This window comes from Mustela putorius, unplaced genomic scaffold (assembly GCF_011764305.1).
Source record: "Mustela putorius furo isolate JIRA1106 unplaced genomic scaffold, ASM1176430v1.1 tig00003962_pilon_pilon_pilon, whole genome shotgun sequence".
NCBI classification, from domain to species: domain Eukaryota; kingdom Metazoa; phylum Chordata; class Mammalia; order Carnivora; family Mustelidae; genus Mustela; species Mustela putorius.
This window is the reverse complement of record NW_025422106.1, coordinates 12,330,995-12,356,012: the sequence shown is the minus strand read 5'-3', so window position 1 is coordinate 12,356,012 and position 25,018 is coordinate 12,330,995. Positions and strand designations below refer to the sequence as shown.

The 25,018-nt window shown below is 37.6% G+C and overlaps 1 protein-coding gene across 2 annotated transcripts in view; it reads right to left on the bottom strand.

Annotated features, from left to right (window-relative positions):
- Positions 1 to 5,527: 5,527 nt before the first annotated feature.
- The window catches only part of DHX40 (DEAH-box helicase 40), a 44,577-nt gene continuing 25,086 nt past the window's right edge, over positions 5,528 to 25,018 (bottom strand). For both annotated transcript variants that reach the window (XM_004747266.3, XM_013053643.2), the window contains 6 exons: positions 14,623 to 14,737; positions 13,688 to 13,796; positions 12,481 to 12,575; positions 9,732 to 9,801; positions 9,212 to 9,440; positions 5,528 to 6,821 (listed from right to left, as the gene is read on the bottom strand). In XM_004747266.3, the coding sequence (XP_004747323.1) occupies positions 6,682 to 6,821; positions 9,212 to 9,440; positions 9,732 to 9,801; positions 12,481 to 12,575; positions 13,688 to 13,796; positions 14,623 to 14,737 (758 nt within the window). In that variant the 3' untranslated portion in view covers positions 5,528 to 6,681. The remainder of the gene's footprint in view (positions 6,822 to 9,211; positions 9,441 to 9,731; positions 9,802 to 12,480; positions 12,576 to 13,687; positions 13,797 to 14,622; positions 14,738 to 25,018) is intronic.

Here is a 25,018-nt window from a genome sequence, read left to right as displayed (position 1 = left end):
CTTCCTTTCTAAATATGTAGAACTGTCTCTATTCATCTCCTAGGATTATTACCATCTCCAAAGCAAGGCATGACCCACAAACATGTTTTCTCAGCAATTTAAAATTCTGTCACACTCTAAGGGATAGTTCTACTAGTAATAATGCACATATGCAGCCTCCTTATAGTAGTAAACTCTCAGAATAAAATGGTTAAAAACTAAGATCTGGTAAAGTTTTGATTAGCTCAATAATAAAATTTTAAGGAAGCATAATCTAATTTACTTGGTCGACAAATACCTTTCAGTACATACAACGAAAAATTAAATACTCAATGTTAAAATCTTCCAATTAAAAAGATTCTTTTTTTTTTTTTGAAACAAAGAGGGGCATAGCCAGAGAGGGAATACAAGCAGGGGCAGTGGGTGAGGGAGTAGCAGGCTTCTCGCTGAGCAAGGAGCCTGATGTGGTTCTCGATCCCAGGACCCTGAGATCATGACCTGAGCTGAAGGCAGCGGCTTAACAACTGAGTCCCCCAGGCACCCCTACAACTCACTTTTTAAGAAATGACTTACCTTAACATGTCATGACTGATAAAAGTGGATTATGTAAAATGATCCAAAAACCTGGTTATTTCCTTTTCCTGGTTGCTTTTATTCCAAATAACTGTGGGTTTATAATGCTGTACAGTATACAACTACACAACTATTCATTCCATAACATTCCAGTAAAGAAAAATATGTAGAACTCATAAAAGCCTACCTCATTTATTGATTTAAATTTCTTTTTCCTGTTAGCACCAAGAGGCATGAAAAGTTCTCTTTAGGGTGAAAATAAAAAAGTAGCCTGATAAAGACAACCTTTTACCATCTCTACATTTTTGGGCTATCTAAACCATCAAATCAGATTTAGAGATGAGATTATACCCATTACTGAGGAGGGTTTAAAAATTCCATCTCTTGAAAGGTAACTAAGTAGAGTAGCAGACAGGCACACAATAGCAGTCTCTAAGTACTACATGTTGTAAAAGTAACCCAAGTCCAGGCCAACTTTCACATTTTTCTGTAAGAATGAGTAGCACTCAAATTATTCATTTGACCTACTTAGTGTTAGCCCAAGTTACATACTGGAAACTGAAAAATATTTCAAAAAAGCCCCTCTCAAGGTGACACTAATATTCTTTCCATGCTTAACTATGGTCCCTCTCCCAATCACACAAACTGTCTCCTTTTTAATCTAGTCCAAGTCCTCTGCCTTAAAAACTCAGCTTAAAATTTATTTATCCTACTTCTTAAGCTAGTATAACATTTATTGACTGTACTGCCTATTTAATTCAAAGCCTGGGACAACTTATGTTGTCAATAATCATACCTGGAGCTAGCACAACAATTATTCATAAATATCTATCATACACAAAAGGCACCAAACTGGGTGCTATGCTGTATTTGGGATTAACCCATCTCATTTCCTATGTATTAGCTGAGCACCAAGTACTATTAGTTAAAGAAACATGTAGATTTTATCTGGACAACATACTTTTTTTTTTAATATTTTTTAAGATTTTATTTATTTATTTGACAGAGATCACAAGCAGACAGAGAAGCAGGCAGAGAGAGAGAGGGAGAGAGAAAAGCAGGCTCCCCGATGAGCAGAGAGCACGATGCAGGACTCGAGCCCAGGACCCTGAGATCATGACCTGAGCCGAAGGCAGCAGCTTAACCCACTGAGCCACCCAGGTGCCCCAACATACTTAAAAAAAAAAGAAAGAAAGAAAAAGGCACCTGGGTGGCTCAGTCAGTTAAGCATCTGACTCTTGGTTTTGGCTCAAGTGGTGATCTCAAGGGTCATGAGATCAAGCCTTGTATTAGGCTTCTCACTCAGTGGGGAGTCTGCTTGAAGATTCTCTCTTTGTCCCTCCTGCCACTCATACTCTCTCTAAAATAAATAAATCTTTAAAAAAAAAAAAAAAGAGTTGAAAATCTTTAATAGTTTCACAAGAGAATTTTGTATTATTCATATTTTAAGATTAAATGAAAATTCTGGGGAGAATAGAGATTAGAGATTATAATTTAAATTTATTGATGCCTAACATTATGCTCAATCCTATCTACTATAAAGAAAAATAAAAGCCAGAAAGATCTCAGATATTTTTATGAAATAAAGATCTTTTCTTACAAATGAAATAATCTGAATTAGAATGGGTATATGAAAAGTCACTTTCCTGGATTAAAGAGCAAGTGGTAAAGAAGTGAAGTCAAAAGAATGTTTCCTGATAGGCAAATAACATGAAATTTAAATTTCATTGTCCATAAATAAAGTTTTATTGGAATACAGCTGTACCCATTTTTTTATGTACTACCTATGACTGCTTTTTATACTACAACAGCAGAGTAGTTTCAAGACTGACTGTATGGCCTGAAAGCCTAAAATATTTACTATCTGGCCCTGTCAAATGCAAATCAGTTATTTCTTGTAGACAGTTTGAACATAAGGAAAAATACATGGATATCTAAATATGTAAATTAACATAATAATGAGGTATCTTTTTGGTCTATAATTAGAAAAAAATTTTTGAGGGACTACAGGCTATACTAAGACAGGCACTTTACAACATTGCTGTTGGGAATGCGAACTGGTTCATCTGTTCTGCAAAGCAGTTTGAGTAGGCATCAGGAGTCTCAAAAATCACTTTCACTGGTGTATATAGAATTTGACCATAAGAAAATATCACAATTATTCAATCATTTCCCCATTGATTCCTACATACTGTTCTCAATTTATTTGCTATTAGAAATGGAATATAACATTTTAATGAATGCTATATTTAACTTTTTATGTGCTTAACATCAATCATCAAATTATGCTAAATCTATGTGAGTCGAACCTTATGAGGAACAGAGTATTTTATATAATCCCAAGGAGTTCCTAGGGTATTAATCTAAAGGTGGGCTTGCTGGGTCATAGATTATGCATATCTTCAACTTTACTAGTTATTGTCAAAATGTTCTGTAATATAAGAGCAATTCATTCTATGCCAACACTTTTCAGGCATATTGGCTATTGCCAATCTGATGAAAAAGAATGGCACCTCAGTTTTAAAATGAATTTCCTGGGGCACTTGGGTGGCTCAATGGGTTAAAGCCTCTGCCTTCAACTCAGGTCATGATCGCAGGGTCTTGGGATCGAGCCCCGAGTCGGGCTCTCTGCTCAGTGGAGAGCCTGCTTCCCGCTCTCTCTGCCTGCCTCTCTGCCTACTTATGATCTCTCACTGTGTCAAATAGATAAATAAAATCTTTTTAAAAAATGAAGTGGTGGGGCACCTGGGTGGCTCAGTGGGTTAAAGCCTCTGCCTTCAGCTCAGGTCATGATCCCAGGGTCCTGGGATCAAGCCCCACATCGGGCTCTCTGCTCAGCAGGGAGCCTGCTTCCTCCTCTCTCTCTGCCTACTTGTGATCTCTGTCTGCCAAATAAATAAATAAAATCTTAAAAAAAAAATGAAGTGGATTTGCCTAATTACTAGTAAGATACAGTACCCTTGTCTTACCATTCACGTTTCCTCTTTTGTGAGGAAACATGTGAGAACACATGTCCCTTGGCCATAATTTTCTATGATAACATTTGTCTTCATTTGTTTTTGTTTTGTTTCATTTAGTAATTTGAAGGTGAATCCTTATTCTTTAAAGAGCAAATTTGTCCATTACCACTACCATTCCTCCAAGGCTCCTTCTACCTTAATTAGATCTAGTATTCCCCTCATCCTGTGGACAGCCTCTCTCAGTGGAAATCAATTATTTCTATAGGAACTATTGTCACAATTACCATAAAGCTTTAACAATGTCATTCTCCTTTAATACATTCCTATAGTACAAAATAAGTCCAAATTCCATAGTTTGGCTTTCAAAGCCTTGTACAGTATGTTCTCAACCAACATTTTTAACCTATTACTATCCTACATGTACTCTATGAACCAAATAAACTGGACTGTTTGCCACCCTTCTCAAACTGGGCTTTCTAATGCTCTGTCTTGATCTATGCTACTCCTAGCATACATCTGTTTCCTGGAAATTCTTCTTCAAAGAAAACTCTTTCTTATAATGCCAACAAATAAATATAGGAAAGAATTAGGGAAAGAAAAATCACCATTTTGCCACCATAAGAATAAACTAATTCGGCAAAGGGTACCTGGGTGGCTCAAATGGTTAAGTGTCTGCCTTTGGCTCAGGTCATAATCTCCAGGTCCTAGGATTGAGCCCCACTGAGCTCCCTGCTCAGTGGGGGGGTCTGCTTCTGCCTCCCCCCCTGGTTGTGCTCTTTCTGTATCTCTGTCTCAAATGAATAAACAAATCTAAAAAAAAAACTGATTTGGCAAGAATCATCGTTTGATAAATCCAGAGGGTGGTAACTTATGAGGAATAGGCTATTTAACATAATCTCAACATATCTCTCCCCAAAATTACTTTAAAAAAAAAAAGATTTTATTTATTTATTTGATGGAGAGAGAGATCCCAAGTAGGTACAGCAAGGCAGAGAGAGAGGGGTAAGCAGGCTCCCTGCTTAGCAGGGGCTCTATCCTAGGACCCTGAAATCATAACCTGAGCCAAAGGCAGAGGCTTTAACCCACTCAGCCACCCAGGTGCCCCCAAAATTACTTCTTAATAATAAGAGTAACTATACTATGTATCTCCAGATTTGATGCCTTAGGAAAGACATTGGTATTACTTAGGCAGTTTTCCAGTCATGGATATCCCATCATGTGTTCCAACTGTGAAGAAACATTAGAGAAATCCAAACTGAAGACATTCTATAAAATAACTTAGCTTGGGGGCACCTGGTTGCCTCAGTCGAGGATCTGACTCTTGATTTTGGCTCAGATCATGATCTCAGGATCTTGAGATCAAGCTATGCGGTGCTTAAGATTCTGTCTCCCTCCCCCTCTCTAAAAATAATAAAAATAATAATAAATATAACATGTTATTATTATTATTATTTAGCCTGTCAAAAATGTTAAATGTGAAAGACCAAGAAACACTAAGGACATTTTCCAGACTAAAAGAGATTAAATACAGTACGTGATTCTTGACTGGATCCTGAACTGGGGGAAAATGCTATAAAGGAAAGGACATTACTAGAACTGATGCAATGTGATTATAGACTATAGATATGGAATGTATGGTTAATATTTACTGAAATGAAAGAGCATTTATTCTAAGAATCTACATACACCCCTTCCACATCTAAGGAAATATACTGATACACAGACTTGAGAACCTGGTAAAATGAATGTGCTGAAATAGTGTCGAGAGCACTGAAGATTACAACGGACAAAGCAACAATGCTGGGAATGTTAGAGGAACCATCATCACTCACCTTACTTTAAGAACACACAGATGTGGGTCCTTAAGTGATTTTCAATAAAGGCTCAAGTTTCTAATACTGAAAAGGAAACTGTTTAGACACCAAAGGAAATAACTGTAAAAGAGTTAGTTACCTATGAAAATTTTAGATTTTGAATTTTTACAAACAATATCTAAAAACACACATTATACTACCTTTTGAATTTTAATGACACTAATAGCTTTATTTAACAAACATTGAGTGGCTACTATGTGCAAAGCACTGTGCTAGGTGCCATGAAAGATACAAAGATGAGAAAGACATAGTCCCTGCCCACAAGGAGCGTATAATCTAGTGGGGGGAGACAGACAAATACACAAATAACTAGAATACGAGGCAGTAAACAACAGAGTGGGCAAGTGCTGAGAGTGGCCTGAGTGTGATACTAACTAGCCTCAAGGTTCCAATCTGAAACACTGGTGATATAGTATTGGCTGCTTTGAAAAACTCTATCTCAATATCAGTGTAACAGATGTTTAAAGGGTCCTACCCAAGCAGCTGGAGGCAAGAGAGCAGGTCAGGTGGAGGGGCTGTTTGAAACACTGTCACACCTACATAGTGGTGCTGATACAAGTATGTAGGGACAGCTAAAAAAAAACAAAAACATATATATCATCTGTCCTTTGGTTAATGGCTATAGCTACTATTTTAAAACAATATATTTTTATATAAAAAGGAATTTGTATAATCCCAGAAAAATCAATTTAAGGATTAATATTAATTCAACAAAGAAACTTGCCATAGGCAATTTTCTTATTTACTAATTGATTAAATCTTTTCTCTAAATATCTATAAAGCTCTGTAGCAATTAAACAGTTAGACATCTAAGTATTGCTGAGTAAAAACCTCTTATATTCAGCCTTCTGAAGGAATTGGTCATATACCTGATAACCTGAAATAATACTATTCTAATAGCAACAAGAAGGCCTTAAAGAGATTTAAGGAAAATAATTTTTAATGCTTCAAATGCAAATGGAATACACGCTGATTAAATACAATTCAATGTTCTTTGAAAATATCTCAATGACAGCATTTGATACCAGTTAAGGCCAGCAAAATTGAAGTGAGGAAAATATCACATGTATTGTCTTTCATTGGTTTCATATATCATTGCCTATGACAATGGCAACTCAATGTTTTCTTTGAAAATTCCATTTATTGGTACTGATGAACTTTTATTTGCTTTTAGCTTGTATGCTAATAATAGCTGCTGACCACTTCCTCTTGGTACTGCTGTCTGATATAAATGGCAAAGTAGAAGCACATTTCCTGGCTGCTTTTCCTACTTCCTGAATTGCAGGGTTCACTGCTTAGCCTGTTTCCTTCCGTGTGTCACTGTGATCCTGGGACCTCTGCTGCTTTCGCTCAAGGAAACGAGCACGTGCATCTGATATGGATTTATCATCATTTCTTCTTTGCATTTTCTTTAGGACTTCTTTTGAGATTCCATCTGAAAATGTTACAAATTAATCCAGTAAGACTTTAATTGTGAAACTCAATACAAGTAATGTTAAGAGAAGGAGAAGCCCTGATTTTTCAATGTTACACGGGGGAAAAAAGGGAAATTAAAGTTTGTCCTTTCAAAAGAAAGAAGTAGTCTATGATTAAAAAATAAGAAAGAAAGAGAGGGAAGGGGAAGAAAAGGAAGAGAGAAAGAAATGCAAGTATGAAGGCCTGAATGTTAGAATAACCGATCCTAATTCAAACATGTAGTACAGTTATACACTGCAACAAAACATTACATTTCTGAAGACCCTTCCAGATCTTGGGAAAAATTTCTTACCACTCTATTTCTCATGATGTTAAAAAAGGATAATACAATTTTCTCCCAATCAGCTTCAGAAGAGGAAGAGAGAATCCCAAGCAGGCTCCAAGCTCATTGTGGAGTCAATGCGGGCCTTGATCTTACAACCTTGGGGCTTGATCTTACAACCCTGAGATCATCACCTGAGCCAAAATCAAGAGTTCCATGCTTTAACCAACTGAGCCTCACTGCCTTAGACTCAAGTTTTTGCATTAGTAATGAGAATTAACATGGGTCCTTGGAATTAGACCTAATTCTAGCTGAGGGCATGAATAAATGTTACTAAATGCAGAGGACATGACCCTCATTTTTTCTGGCCAATTGTATATTGTTAGGTCTTCATGACAATATATATTGTAGGAGGAATGGTAATACTGATGAAAATGTGTCAGGAGGTATCTATATTTACATTTTCCTATCTTTTATATATCTTAATGTTTTGGTATGTGGCTACATAGTTTACATATTTTCTTTTTTTCATTTAAAAAATTATGTATAATTTATCAACAATAAAATATACCCTTTTTAGTGTACAGTTCTACAAATTTTCACAAGTACATTATACTCAGTTTGTGACCAAAATCAAGAGACAGAACCCTCAACCCCCCAAATTCCCTCCTGTCTCTTTGTAGTCAACCTCTCCTCTCACTCCCAGTTCCTGACAACCACTGATTTCAACAGATCTATTTTTTAAAAGGCATTGGTCTTTCTACCCTAAGTTGACCTTTATTATAAAATCGTAGGGACACCTGGGAACCTCAGTGGGTTAAGTGCCCGACTCTTGATTTTGGCTCAGGTCATGATCACAGGGTTGAGAGATCAAGCCCTAGATTAGCATGGAGTCTGCTTGAGATTCTCTCTCTCCTTATGCCCCTTCCTCTCTTCCCACCGTGTGCCCCACCCAAATAAAATAAATAAATAAATAAGATTTTATTAAAATTAGGCCCAGAATTCTAATTAAAATTAAAATCAGGACCAGAAAGCTTTACTGAAAAGCTTTTTATATTTGTGAGCTGAAAATTAAGCTTTCTGTCCTAGTTCAGTATAACTGTTTATACCTCCCAACTGGGACCTAACATTTCACAGAAAATCCCCTAGGAAAAAAAAAGATGTTCTGAAATAATAGTTCACAAAAATTAATTTTTTAAAAGATTTTATTTACTTATTTGACAAAGTAAGAGAGGCAGTGAGAGAGGGACCACAAACAGGGGGAGTGGAAGAGTGAGAAGGCTTCCCACTGAGCAGGGAGCTCAATGCCGGGCTTGATCCCAGAAGCCTGGGATCATGACCTAAGCCAAAGGCAGATGCTTAACGACTGAGCCACCCAGGCACCCACAGTTCACTAAATTTTATAAACAAAATAAAAACAGCAAAGGAGTACTGAGAAGCAGTATGGTATTATGATTAAGAGTATAAGCCACCAAGAGGTGCCTGGATGGCTCAGTCGGTGAGCATCTGCCTATGGCTCAGGTCATGATCCTGGGGTCCTGGGACTGAGTCCTGCATTGGGCTCCCTGCTGAGCAGGGAGCCTGCTTCTCCCTCTGCCTCTGCCACTCCCACTGCTTGTGTTCTCTCTCTCAAATAAATAAATAATCTTAAGGAAAAAAAAAAAAGTATAGGCCATCAAGTCAGTTTCCTTGGATTCAAAATCCAGACTCACGAATTATCAGCTACAGGATTTTCAGCAAATTACTGTAACTGCTAAGTATTTCCTCATCTATAAAGTTGGGATATGTACTTACCTCATAGGGTTATTGTGAAAACTCAATGGGGTAATGCCAGTTGTTAGCACATGGTAAAAGCTCAACAGATACTGTTGTTAATAATGTTGTTGGACAGAGGGGTTAAGGAAAACATGATTAACTGGAAGGAAAGAAGGAAGTCAAAGTAACAAAGTCTGAGACTCATGACAACTCTGCTTTCTAAAGAGACAGAGCCAGAGTCTATGTTCTCTAATAGTATTTCTATAATTATATGAGAATTTGGACATTTATGCTCCTTGGACTTATATCACTAGAAGAAGTGGCTGACTCACCCTTTAGATGCTTTACGTTTTCCTTATTTGTCCATCTCCTTCTTGCATCTTCTCTCACTTCACGTCGGGCCACACTGCTCAAATCATGTGCATTAAATTCATGCAACTTGGGTAACAAGTCTCTCACCCATTCATAACGGATTGGACACACAATTCTTGCGTAGACTTTCGTGGTAACTAATACCTCATGAAAAATGATCCATTCGAGTTTGGTTTCTTGTTCATGAAGCTATACAAAAGAATTCATTTAAGGATGATAACTCAGTAACTTGTCTCATTCCACATCTGACCAGCCACATACTAACGGCTCAAACTCTTCTGAATTAATTCCTATATTCTTCAATCAAACAGAGGGCATGGGCCAACCAGTACCTTTACAGCTTTATGTAATAAAGATATATGCTAAATGTAACCTCAAAGTGAAAAGTAGAAGACATTAATGCATGACTTAGTCCTACATCTTTACAAATTTATTTCCTTTATTAAAAATAGGACACTTTAATAATAATAAGGCACTTACTGCTGAGGAAGGATGAATGTGAACTGGGCTTCCACGCCCATCCATGGTGCAAAATGTTCTCCCAACGGATCTAAACAACAGTAACAAAAAACCCCAAAGGATAAAGACAAGAACAGAAAACAATGAAATAAGTAGAGCACCAAATCTAACAATAAACAATTATAATATGTTCCACCACAGAATGTTATAAGCATAAGTTTAAACTTTTTCAAGTGTCACTATAACTTTTCTACCAACTCCTCTTAAATAATGATACAACTTCTCATTACATACAACCTAAACATTCATTTTAGTTAAGTACAAATATTTCTGGTTAATATAGAAATATTAACAGTAATATTATATTTGTGCTTTAAAGTTTCCAAAATGATTTTATAATAAAGCCTCAAAACAACCTGTGAGTTCTGTGAGCAAGTCACTTTTATTAAGAAGTCAAAACTGAGATTCAAATAAACCAACTAGCCTTCTAAAGATCACAGAGTTAATGTATGGTGGAAGCAAGACCCAAACATAGGTCTTCTGACTTAAATACAGTGTTCTTTATAGTATGCTACAATTCTTTTTAAAGGGATAATTTTCATTCTTCTAAAATCTGATAATTAGAACATTGCATCTAACATTTCTCTAATTCACGTTCTTAACTTCAAATTCCTATCCTCTTCTGGGGCGCCTGGGTGGCTCAGTAGGTTAAGCATCTGCCTTCAGCTCATGTCATGATCCCAGGGTCCTGGGATTGAGCCCCATGTTGGGCTCCCTGCTCATCAAGGAGCCTGCTTCTCTCTCTCCCCTTACCTCTTCCCACACCCCACCCCCATGCTCTTTCTCTCTCTCAAATAAATAAATAAAATCTTTTTTTAAAAATTCCTATTGTTTTTTATACTTCCTTATATAAATGTTATTCCAAAAACTTGTCAAAATATTAGCAGTAGTTCAATCATCACCACAGGATTTCCTATAATACTTTATAAATATTTCCATTATAACTCAGATCAGACTGCATTATAATTGTTTATATACTATACAGTACAAAAAATTTACTTGAACCATCTGAGTTAGTTTCCAACCTTATGCCCCATCATCCACAAATATCTCAATGTATATTTTCTATAATCAAGGATATTCTACTACATGACCATAATACATAATACAACCAGGGAATTAACGCTGATACATGACTAACATCTAATCCTCAGACCCCAATAAAGTTTTATCCAAATGTCCTAATAATATCCTTTATAGCAAAAGAATTCAATTCACAATCAGGTATTAATTTTATTTTTCATGTCCCCTTAGTCTCCTTCATCTGGCATACTCCCCCAGTCTTCTACCTTCATGATCTTCACAACTTTTTGAATAGTAATTTTGTAGTGTGGCCCTCAATTTGAGTTTGTTTGTTTCAGGATGATTAGATTTAGGTTATGCATCTTTGGCAAGAACATCACAGAAGTGAAGCTGTATTTTTCATTATATCCTATCAGGAAGAACATGATTTCAATTTGTTTCATTACTGATGGTGTTCACTTTGATGGCTTCATTTGGGTAGCATCTGCCAGGCTTCTCTATGAAAAGTTACTTTTCCCCTTTCCCTTTGTAATTAATAAGACTTTTGTGGAGAGGTGCTCAACTAATTCTATTTGTCATTAAACTTTTAATTTACTCATTTATTAATTTATATGACTATAGACCCATGGTTTCACATTTTATTTAATGGGCTACATAATCCATTACTATCATTATTTATTTTGATGCTTAGAATATCCTATATTGGATCAGCTGGGGCCTATTCAAGCTAGCTCCAGTGTACTTCCAACATGGCCTAAAACCTCATCGATCACTTCTTGTTTGCTGGCAAAATATGATGTTCTGGGCTCATCTTGTACTTTCCCATCCCTATTTCTCCAAACAGCTCTAAGTCCTTTATGCAGCAGATGGTTGTTTAAAGTCAAGATCCGGGAACTAAGTATATTCATTGCTATTATGGTGTTATTGCTCCTAGTCCATCTCAGAGCTAGGGTATATTTGTATATAAATATTTACACACATACAAATACATATTATAAATATACACAGTAACATCTATTTTTATTCCCAAATCTGTCTATCCATACATCTAACTATACTGAAAACCATAAGTTCACAATGAGACCTGAAATTCCAATCCAACACCACAAGGCTCATTCTCATTTTTTCCCTTTCAGTATTTCTAATACTCCCTTTACCATTCCTAAATTTATTTAATTATGTGATCAATTCCTTTGTATATAATGAGTCTCTCATCATCACCATTGTTATCCCTTTCCCTAAGAAGATGCCCTCCCCCTCACTGCACTCAGACTCTAAACTCAACACCAAACACCTCCCATATGAGTGCCTCCCCCATCCTGCTTGTTGACACTCCACACCAAGCTATTCTTGCTCAGAGATGCCATGCTCAACACGTTTGTCTTTCATATTCCACACAGAGTCACCCCTCTGCAAGAAAGCTCTTGTCACTCAACTAAGGTGCTGATATCCCACATTAGACAGCTGTCCTACAAACGCCCTCTTACTGAACTTGAGCTCCAATATCCCACTCTGAGCCACTGCAGCTCCCCCTCCACAAGTGACAATTATGGAGTCATTGCAATTGCTTTCATCATCATCACAGAACTTAAATAAATCATCAATCTTTAATATTAAATAGTTCAACATTGTAGTCAATCAAATACAGTAGTATTTCTTATCCATTTCTCAAGCTCATATTGCTTACCTTCGAGCTACATTTTTGAAATAGCCTGCACAAAGACATCTTCGTAGTACTTCATGTTTCGGGCCTTCAAAGGTCTCTCTTGGGAAATCACTTTGCTATAGAAATAATATATATACAGTGGTAATATCACAGAATAATGTGAAATAATCTTTTATTTTGAAAACTACACATTTCTAGAGATTTCTGTTTCTGGACAATATGAAGTAAGAGGGATCAGATTTGGGGCGCCTGGGTGACTCAGTCATTTAAGCATCTGACTCATGATTTCAGCTCAGGTCATGATATCAAGGGTCGTAGAATCGAGCTGCATGACAGGCTCCACACTCAGCTCAGAGGCTGCTTGTCCCTCTCCCTTTGCTCCTCCCCTCGACTGCACATGTGTTCCCTCTCGCTCTTCTCCAATAAATAAATAAATAATAAATCTTAAAGAAGAGAAAGAAATCAGACTTACTCTTCTCCTTGAAACAACCAAAAATGTACAAAATACATGAAGTAATGATTTTCAAAACACTGAATTATCAAGCAATAAAGGACAGTGATCTCTCAGAAATGAAGTAAGTCCAACTGCCCCAGCTGACAGTCAACTTTGAAAGAGATTCTGGATGAAGGCTCAAGGAAGGAAAAACCCAAGTGGAACCTGGAGAACTCCCTGAGCTAAAGAGACAGAGCTGGGGCACCTGGGTGGCTCAGCTGGCTATGCGTCTGTCTTCTGCTCAGGTCATGATCTCCGGATCCTGGGATCAAGCCCTACATTCTCGACCCTGCTCAGTGGGGAGTCTGCTTCTCCCTCTCCCTCTGCCGCTGCCCCTGCTTGTGATCTCTCTCTCTGTCAAATAAATAAAAAAAAATCTTTAAAAAATTTTAAGAATTTACAAAACATAAAGAGAAAGAACTGTGATGCCAAGAGTTCAGGAAAGAAGAGAATTTGACAGAGACAGAACTCCAAAGATTTGCAGAAGAGCCTCCACAAGTGTTTAGCTGAGCACTGGTTAGCATATGAATGTGAGGAAATTACCAAAGACCAGGAAAAAAACCTCCCGAAAGGATACAAGAGGTAACAGAGCTTGGTACTCACACACATTTAGGAATGGGGCCTATTCCTACAAACCACAGATCAGAACACCTAATAGTTTCCATAGTTTGGAAGACCGTACTCAGAGAATCTTGCCAAAATGCTACTCAAGAAAAGTATCATTGTAGTAATTACCTGTTTAAGCTTCCTGATTAGTTCTCGAAGTTGAGCTTCAACACGAAATGCAGAAAATAAGCATCTCCAGTGAATCCAGTGTTTTTGGCACCATGAAGCTGGAGCTCCACTGCAAAACAAAAATTTGGTTTCCTGAAATAACTTCCATAAGTGAAAGACAGTCTAACAGGAGCACCTGGCTGCCTCACTCAGTAAAGCATGTTACTACTGATCTCAGGGTTATGGGATTAAGCCCCATGTTGGGGCACAGAGTTTACTTAAAAAAAGAAAGACAGGGTGCCCGGATGGCTCAGTTGGTTGGGTGACTGCCTTCGGTCATGATCCTGGAGTCCTGGGATGGATTCCCACATTGGGCTCCCTGCTCAGCAAGGAGTCTGCTTCTCCCTCTGACCCTCTCCCCTCTCATGCTTTCTCTCTCACTCTCTCTCTCTCTCAAGTAAATAAATAAAATCCTTAGAAAAAAAAAAGACAGTCTAATTCTCTCATTTTCTATTACAAAACTAGAAACAAATAAACAACAGTCAGTTCTTTTATGAGACCTGTCCAATTACAGAGAAAGCACTTCAAGGAATTTGAAAAAACTAAGGTAGGTGCCCCTGAGGGTATTAAAAAATAATTTACAAATGAATTTCTTCTTTTTAACAAATATATCAAGTCATTTTTTCATCGAAGCTACTTCTACAGAACTAAAATTTGATAAGGTTATCTTCAGGAAAGGTTTAGGGAGAGAAGAAAGAAGAGAACTAATACTAAATAATAAATGCCCACTTAGTAACAGCCATCTGGCATAGATAAATCTCACTAATGTTCACAAAAATACCTTGAGGTCAGTAGTTCCTCCACTGAATTTTATTGTTTAAAGTCACAAAGTAAATATATACTGGAGCGATAATTCAAACGGACAACTTTCTAGTACACAGAACTATTCCACGTACCTTGATTTGCACTGTTCAAAGATGACAGCTAAAGTTGCAAAGTCATTAAATCCTCCAGCTTTAGCTGCCAATTCTCGATGTCTTTGTTCTGCTTCCTTCTGATACTCTGGATCAACTAAAATGACAATCAGAGAGGCAATTTAGTTGTACTTTACATCAAATGCCTATATTCGTTTTGTTTACTCAAGGTCATTAGAAATCTGCCTCATCATCTATAGTGGAATAAGGTGGAACTATAGTAAATCTTCTGGGGGGATGGGAGGCTCTAATTACTCCCACAACTCCTTTATTTCTTTTAACCATGTTGGAGATTTAATAAGAATAGTAACAATAATTCTCCCAATACATTGGCCTTTAAAATAGTATTTAGAATTTATTTTTTAAGTTTGTTTTGATCATAAGAATAACCCATCTTCACAATAAAAACATTATATAGGGGCGCCTGGGTGGCTCAGTGGTTTAAGCCTCTGCCTTCAGCTCAGGTCATGATCTCAGGGTCCTGGGCTCGAGCCCCACATCTGGCTCTCTGCTCAGCAGGGAGCCTGCTTCCCCCTCTCTCTCTGCCTGCCTCTCTGCCTACTTGTGATCTCTCTCGGTCTATCAAATAAATAAATAAAAATCTTTAAAAAAATAAAAACATTATATAAAAGTTTAACATTCCCCACTTGGTCACATTACCCACAAACCAATCCTCAAGGCTAACCATTGTTAATTATTAAATGTGTGTCCTTCAGATATTTTGTTTTTGTTTTTTAAATTTAAAATTTTTTAAATCATTAACATATAATGTATTATTTGTTTCAGGGGTACAGCCTATGATTCACCAGTCTTATACAATACACAGCACTCTCCCCAATGTCCATCACCCAGTCACCCCGTTCCCCCATCCCCTCCCCTCCAGCAACCTGTTTCCTGAGATTAAGAGTCTCCTATGGTTTATCTCCCTCTCTGGTTTCATCTTCTTTCATTGTTTCCCTCTCTTTCCCTATGATCCTCTTCCTTATTCTTAAATTCCACATATCAGTGAGATCATATGATAACTGTCTTTCTCTGATTGACTTATTTTGCTTAGCACAATTCCCTCTAGTTCCATCCACAGGGTTGCAAATGGCAAGATTTCATTTTTCTGAGGCTGTGTAATATTCCATACTGTGTGTGTGTATGCACACGCGTATCATATCCTCTTTATCCATTCATCTGTCAAAGGACATCTAGGTTCTTCCATAGTTTGGCTATTGTGGACATTGCTGCTATAAACATAGGGGTGCAGTTGCCCCTTTGGATCACTACATTTGTATCTTTGGGATAAATACCCAGTAGTGCAATTGCTGGGTAGTAGGGGAGCTCTATTTTCAACTTTTTGAGGAACCTCCATACTGTTTCCCAGAGTGGCTGCACCAGCTTGCATTCCCACCAACAGTGTAGGAGGGTTCCCCTTTCTCTGCATCCTCGCCGACATCTGTTATTTCCTGACTTGTTAATTTTAGCCATTCTGACTGGTATGAGGTGGTATCTCATTGTGGTTTTGATTTGTATTCCCCTGATGCCTTCAAGATATTTTCTATGTATATACCAGTGTACGTATATGATGGCTTATTTTTTATAAAAATGGGTTATATGTTTTGAAACTTCCTTTACTTAATAACGGGCTTCATGTCAGTACATGTAGAATTATTCATTCTCAAAATAGCTATATTGTATCCCTAGGGGTAAAAGAACATAACACAATTTAACCAGTCCCTATTTATTCAGTTCCTAATTAAGGGCAATTAGACAGGACTACCATATAAGCAGAACTGAACTACTATAAGTTCTTCTTTCCTTTTTTAAAGTTTTTATTGAAGTAAAACATGTATGTAGAAAACTACCAGGTTGTAACTGTACACCTCAATGTTAACAAAAACAACCTACCAAAATACCCAATAACTATCTGTTCCCCTCCACAAGGGTAACCATATCCTGACTTCTAACCCCACAGAAAAGTTTCTAAATTTTGTATAAATGTACTTCATGTATCTGATGTTTTTGAGATTCATCTGTTATTGACTTTGACCCAGTCCTACTCAGGATTGATATACTCTCTGATCAACCAAGTTCTCCAAATAGTACTTTACCCAAGCTAAATTTCTTTGAAAGTCCCACTTTTTTTTTTTCCCCAAAATTTCCTAGTGCTTCTTCATTCTATCACATCATACCACAATTCCTATTCCTTCAGTATAGGAATCACAACTCGATTTAGCATAGGCACTATGATGCCTGATACTAGAGAGCAGCATATATAGACTACGATGTGAATCTGCAAAGCAGCAGTTCCTGGTATTAGGAGGAAAGCAATCTGATAAAAAAAAACACCCATGAAGATAAAAAGTCTTTCATCTCAGGCTTTAAGTAGCTTCCACCTTTGTTACCTAGGTAACAAGTGAAGGAAGCAGTTGTTACCTAGAGACAAAAGGAGAGAGAATATGATTAATTACAGGCCCTGCCTGTAATACAAACAGCCCTGCCAAGGTGAGAATACAATTCTCATCTCCTGAACCACCCAGGGAAACTGATTTTTAAGCCAAGACATTTAATTTCAAGCACTGAATCACCACTGCCCAAAAGGTATTATGCCAAAAGTCAAATCACACAAGACTTGAGCAGCACCCTGTCCTGGCCCCCAACACCAGGAGACAAGCCTATCAGGTAGGAGCTCCGGGATCCCTGAATTGTGTTTCGTGCTATAGCAATGTAGAACACCAGCTGCCTTGGACCCCGGGGCTATAAAGCCTCAAAGAAGCTTCCTACCTTGGCTCAGTTCTTCCTTTCTCTGCCTCTAGCCAACCATTCGATTTGGCTAGGACACCTACAAGCATCTAACCATCTCTTATTAAAATGTCAGTATAATGGCAACAACTTTTAGCATAGATTACAATTTTAAGCTCAGCTCATATTTTCTGAAAATCAATTCTGCTCGTTAGTATTGGATCCCTGTTGTTTAAAGTGGCTACCCGCTCACATTTTTAAAAATGCAGACAGCATATTGCTTCCCTGGCTGTCCATTCCACGTTGCTACCGTCTCTCTGTCTTTCTTCCTCCATTATTCTCAAAGTCAAGAGAATAGATAACATATTTTTGTTTCTTTTTCCCTGAATTCCCCCCCACAAAAAACCCTAATGAATTAAAATTAACAGGCTGAAGTCCCATAGTAAATTCAGGATATGTATGGGAAAATCAAAACCCATATCACACAGTTCCTACAATCTCAGCAATTTTATCCTCTAAACAACAGTCTGACTATTCACCTTTAATTGCTTTCCAGTAGACTTGTCACTATCTTTAATTTATTATCTTTCCCCGGATGAAATGCTATTATCAGTTTTATGTGTTGCAAATAGGTTGATCTTCTAAAGCAAGAACTGTAAGTGACAAGGTGAAGCAGCAAAACAAGTTGTATCAGCTGAACTTCTCCATTTGAGAAGATAATTCAATACTTTTCTATATAGCAATCGAACAGAAAACAAAACTATTTCACAGGGGATTTCAGTAATAATAACAATCCTCAGAGCTGAAACAGAGGAATAAAGCCACAAGTGTCACATACATATAAAATGTCCTTTAGTTCTAAAAATGTCACAATTAACATAATTAAAGACTTCAGAACCAACCCAATGTTTAAATTTGTTCCATTTCAAGGCAATGTTTTTCACCACCTAAAAAATATTTAACAGCTCTCACTCTATTGTCTGACTTCTATATTTTTTTAAAGATTTTATTTATTTATTTGACAGACAGAGATCACAAGTAGGCAGAGAGGCAGGCAGAGAGAGGGGGGTAAGCAGGCTCCCCACTTAGCAGAGAGCCCGATGCAGGGCTCAATCCCAGGAACCCAGGATCATGACCTGAGCGGAAGGCAGATGCTTAATGACTGAGCCACCCAGGTGCCCTATTGTCTGACTTCTAAAATAATATCTGTACTAGCGGACCCTGTACACAGTTTACTACAGCAAAAGGCAGATCACTAAAAATGTTGACAGAATGATCATCTTGATGTTTATAATCTTAACTTAATGTTAGATGTGAGAATACTACCCAGTTTTACCAGTAAGTATATGATAAACTAAATTAGGTGATCTAAAGAACCCAAGCCAGAAAGGACTGTTTAACCTATAAAGACTACAAATGCATACAGAAGCATCTGGAAAGCTAATCCACATTTTGGGTGTAACAAGATCTTAGCAAGTCAAATGCTCAAAAGCTGAAGCTGCATTTTACAGCAGCTGAAGTTCTTCATGATCCAAGTTTAAAAATTAATTATGTATTTATATATAGGCCATAATCTCTCTCTAAGTTATGAACTGAGATATATGGTAGCAATTGTTGCCTCTACAAATCGGACCTAAGGACATCTTTAGGAGAGGAAGACTTAGGAGAGGAATACTTCACTTAATTCTTTGTGCAGTGTTTGAATTGTTAACTATGTACATATATCAGAAATGGTGATGCAAGGAGTTGGGTGAAACCTCTCTCCCAGACAGACATCTGCTAAGCCAGTCAAAATTACCAAAAACAATCATTCAAAGTCTCTGGAGATTGACTGAATCTATGGACTTCCGTAAGAACAGAAGAAGGATCACGTTCGAGTAGGAACTACGCTCAACACCCCATAGCTTTGTGTGTGGAGGACAATTCCAGAGGGCTCAGCAGCCTGAAAGTGGCAGCCTTTCCCTCACCTCCAGCTCCTACTCTGTAAGGAAGATCAAGGCCGAACAGCTAATAAATGGGGGAACAGCTAAAGATCGTGAATTACAGCTTTCCATTCCCTTACAGCTCTGTATTGCAGAAAAGCTGTTCTAGTGAGTTCAGCAGCTGAGTGGTTTCCTATATCAGGTTTTTGTTTTTGTTTTTGTTTTTGGCAGCTGGTGAATATCTACAGATGCCGTCTCACCAAGCTTTATGCTAAGGAAAATGTATACTGGGCAGTGGTGGTGACCCAAGCACCAGTTCCCACCTCCTCCCACTTTAAGCTTCTGCTCTGACAGGAGGATCTGGGTGGGGCAGCCATTGAAGAGCCCACTCCCAATCAACTCCCAGCTCCTGCTCCATAGCACAGAGGTTTTTCCCCAGGAAAGCACAGAGGCACTAGAAACCAGCAATACTCTGCCCCTGCCAAGGTGCCCAACTTTATCTGGATCAAACTACAGAGTAATTTATGCCCCTAGAGCACTGTCAAAAACAACAGGGCCATCAGCTATCAATCAGTGGAGACTAACAACTTAATCTGTTACCAACAGAGGCAGGCCAGCAAGAAAGTAAAGCCGACCAAAAACTTAACAGAAAGATCAGAGAAACCAACTAAACCCATAGTTGTCCCGATGTTCTAAGAGACTATATAGACCTCCAAGGTTGTACCTTCTGAGGAGGTACAAAAGGAAAGAGAACACCTGAGCCTCTGGTCTATGGCTGAATACAGGACAAACTCATAAACTCTAAACTATGAAAACAGTCTCTAAACCACACAACACAGATTGAACAGTAAAGGGTGAAAACATCACTAGCTTGAAGGTATTAAGTACGACCTGCAATCAACCAGTAGCTGACTGCTGGAACTGAAATGTGCAATAAAAAATACGAAAACTTACACTAAGTGGGGCTCAGTAGTAGATTTGGGCTGGAAGAAGAAAGAATCAGCAAAATATAGATCAAAAGAGATTATGCAATCCAAAGAACAGAGGGGGGGAAAAAAAAGAATGATCAAAAATGAGCAGTGAGTGTCAGAGAAATGTGGGACACCAGTAAGCACATGAACCTTGTGTAATGGGACTGCCAGAAGGAAAGAAGAGGAAATTTTAAGGAAATTATTGTTGAAGAAAAATTCCAAAATTTGATGAAAAACATTAATCTAAGTTTTGATTAGAGGAAGCTTAATGAACTCCAAAAAGATAAAAGCAAAAAGACCCACAGATTCACAATAGCCAGAATACTGAAAAGCAGCAAAAGGAAAACGACTTATTATGTACAAGAGAATGCCAATAAAATTAACAAATGACTTCTCATTAGACATGACGGATGCTAAACGACTGGGATAATATATTTATTTAGTGCTAAACTGTTATCTAAGAATCCTATATCCAACAAAATGATCTTTCAAAATGAAGGAAAAATAAAGACATTCCCAGATAACAAAACCTAAAAGAATTCATTGCTGGCATACCTGACTTACAGGAAATAATAAAGGAAGTTATTCAGGCTGAAAGGAAGTGACACCAGAAAGCAATCTGAATGACACTGAAAAAGAATACTGGTAAAAGTAAATATGTTGGTAAATAAGAAAGTATAATTATCTCTTCTATTATGTCCCCTTCTGTGATTTAAAAAGAAATTGCATGAAACACTATCTATAAAATTGTGTTGTTGGGCCTATTAACATAGAAATGCAATATATTTGACAATAACACCTCATGTATTACCTATTTTTTTAAAAGATTTTATTTATTTATTTATTTATTTTTAAAAGATTTTATTTATTTATTTGACAGAGAGAGATCATAAGTAAGCAGAGAGGCAGGCAGAGAGAGGAGGAAGCAGGCTCCCCTCGGAGCAGAGAGCCTGAAGCGGGGCTCAATCTCAGGTCCCTGGGATCATGACCTGAGCCGAAGGCAGAGGCTTTAACCCACTGAGCCACCCAGGCGCCCCTAAAGATTTTATTTATTTGAGAGTGAGCGGGAAAGCACATGAGCAGGGAGAGGGGCAGAGGGAGAGGGAGAAATAGCCTCCCCACCCAGAAGGGAGCCCAATGTGGGGCTTAATCCCAGGACCCTGGGATCATAACCTGAGCCAAATGCAGATGCTTAACCAATGGAGCCACCCAGGGACCTAGGTACTACCTATTTTTAAAAAAAGAAGCCTAGGTCAGTATCTAAAGGAAAAAAAAAAAACTCAATCCTATCTCTTTCATAACAATAGAAAAGGCCATTGCTATGTCACAGTTGCATTTTTATTCTGTGGAATCTAGAAACACTGAATCTCTGAGCTACCTTGGTGCTTTGGGGGTAATTCATGTTTCATATCCATTAACATGATTCACATCAAGTGCTTCACAAAGGCAAGACTTAATCTTGGGTGGCTCAGGATAGGTTAAACATCTGCTTTCAGCTCAGTTCATGATTTCTGGGTCCTGGGAAAGAGCCCTGCTCTCTGCTCAGCCGAGAATTTGCTTCTACCTCTCACTCTCAAATAAATAAAATCTTAAGAAAAAAATAAACCAACTCACCAAATCAAAGCACAGAAAAAATACATAATCTTATTGGCTATATTATTTGAATATTCTAAAGAGTCCACAGATCTCTAAAGCCAAGTATTAAGCTAACAAAGGGAAGTCTCCCTTTTCCTTGAGTGCCTTCAAATATAGGTAACTTTCAAATAATATTTCCTAAAGTTAGGACCCAAAAAAGGCCTTCAAGATATCAAAAGCAACTCTAGAACTTGATTAAAAGAAACACAAAGAACAGGAATGCCTGAGTGGCTCAGTCAGTTAAGGGTTGCCTTTGGCTCAGGTCATAATCCCAGAGTCCTGGGCTCAAGTCTGAGTAGGACTCCTTGCTCAGCAGGAAGCCTGCTTCTCTCTCTACCTTCCTCTCTCCCTCCTTGTGCTCCCTCTGACAAATAAATAAATAAAATCTTAAAAAACACCACCACCACATAATTAAAACCTAAAACCAGGGCACCTGGGTGGCTCAGTTGATTAAGTGTCTGCCTTTGGCCCTGGGTAGAGCCCTGTATCAGGCTCCCTGCTCACCAGGGAGTCTGCTTTTCCCTCTCTCTCTCCTCCTCCCCACTGCTCGTACTGTCTCTGATAAAATCTTAAACAAACAAGGGCACCTGTGTGGCTCAGTTGGTTGAGCAACTGCCTTTGGCTCAGGCCATGATCCTGGAGTCCCATGATCAAGTCCTACATCCGGCTCTCTGCTTGGCAGGAAGTCTGCTTCTACCTCTGACCTCTCCCCTCTCATGTTCTCTTTCTCTCTCTCTCTCTCTCATAAATAAACAAACAAACAAACAAACAAATAAATAAAACACAAAAAAAAAAACCCTAAGACCTGAACAACCTAAAAAGCTATAAAGTTGAGTCAACTATCCATCCACAGAGAGAAGATTCTAAACAAAAATTTTAAAACCAGGGGTGCCTGGGTGGCTTGGCTGGTTGAGCAACCAACTCTGGGTTTCAGCTCAGGTCATGATCTCAGGGAGGAGGGATTAAGCCCCACAATGGCTTCAGCCTTCATGCTCAGAGCACAGATTGCTTGAGATTCTCTCTCCCTACCTGTCCCTCTGCCCCTCCCCTCTGCTCTCGTAGGCAGGCACATCATGCACTATCCCTCCCTAAAAATAAATAAATAAATAAACTCTTCAAAAGAAAAAAAATTGCTTAAACCAATACCTGACCTTCTACTTCCAGTACTGGAATGGACTTAATTTTTCATTTCTTCTCAACTTCTTTCAAAGACATAAGAAGGTTTAAAGGAAATACTATAATACTATATTTGAATACTATATTTGAAGCTCATAACATATGTAAATGTAATTTATATGACAACAGTAGCACACATGATGGAGTGAATGGAACTAAATTGTTGTAAGCTTTCCTGTATTCTACACGATGCAATAAAATATTCATTGAGTAAACTGTGATTAAAGATGTATATTATCAGCCCTACAGCAAGGACATGTTAAGCAACAGCAATAAGAATAAAGGCTTTAACACAATCCTTATCAAAATTCTAGCAGGCTTTTTCCTGAAAAAACTGATATGCTGATTCTAAAATTTATATAAAAATGCACGGAATATGGAATAACCACAAGAGTATCAAAAAAGGAACACAATGTTGAAAGACTTACAATATCTGATTTCAAAATTTACCATAAAGCTGTGTAATCAACACTAAGTGGCACCGACATAAGGAAAAACAGATCAATGAAATAAAGTCCAGAAAAAACAGTCACACATATATAGTCCCTAGATTTTCTAAAAAGGTATCAATGCAATTCAGTGGAGGGAAAAATCTTTTCCATAAATGTGCTGGAATAAGTGGATGATCACAGAGAAAAAAAGTAACCTAGACCTCTACCTCATACCATATACAAAGCTTAAATTCAGATGGATCACTGTATTATATTAAAAGCTCAATAATGTAAAGCTTGTAGGAAAATATCAATAGAAATATGAGAGGGAAGTATATTTTCATGATTCTGGGGCAGGCAAAGATCTTTTAGCATTCAGAAAGTAACACAACAATAGTAACTGATATATTAAACTTACCAAAATTCAAAAGCCCTCGTCATCAAAAGCCACTGTTCAGAAAGTAAACAGAAAAGCCCAGAGTGGGAACAACTACATGCAACTCATTATCTACCAAATAACCTGTATTCAGAAAAAACTGAAATCTCTGAGATTCCATAATTTTTTAATAAATTTAAAACCTGAATAAAAGATTTTAACAGACAATTCACAAAGAAGACAGATAAATGGCCAATAATCACATGAATGCACAAAAATATTAGTCAGCAGGAAAATGCAAATGAAACCGTAAGGAGGGATCACCAATACATAATAGAATGTGTAAAATAACATGACAGGCAACACCAAATGTTGAGGAAGACATGTGGTGCAAACATTGCTGATGGAATTTTAAAATGGTATAGCCATTTGGGGGAAACGGTTGGCAATTGCTTTCTTTAAGATTTATTTATTTGAGGGATGCCTTGGTGGTTTAGTGGGTTAAAGCCTCTGCCTTTGGCTCAGGTCATGATCTCAGGGTCCTGGGATTGAACGCAGAGTCAGGCTTCCTACTCAGCAGGGAGTCTCTTTCTCCCTCTCCCTCTGCCTCCCCCCACCTTCACTGGTGCTCTCAGTCGCTCTGTGTGTGTGTGTGTGTGTGTGTGTGTGTCTCTCTCTCTCAAATAAATAAATGAAATCTTTAAAAAATAATTAAACATAAATAAATAAAAACTGTAAGCTGTCAGTGGTGTATCTTAGGAATTCTAAAGCTACTTCTGTATATTCTAGGGACAAAGGACAATTTGAATATGGACTCTGGACTAGATAATAGTATTGTGTCAATACTAAATTTCCTAATTTTGATAAATATACTATGGTTAAGTAAGAGACTGCCCTTATTCTTAGTAAATATATGTTATCAATATTTTGTGGTAAGGGAGTGTAACATTCCTAAGTGACTCTTAAAAATACATAAAATGCATACATATATATATAGAGAGAGACAGAGAAAGAGAAAAAGAATAGTAAAGCAAATACAGAAAAAAGTTAAAAACTGATGAAACTAGGTAAAAGGTATAAAGGAAATTCTTTACTGTACTTTCAACATTTCTGTAACTTTGAAATTGTATTCCAATAAAA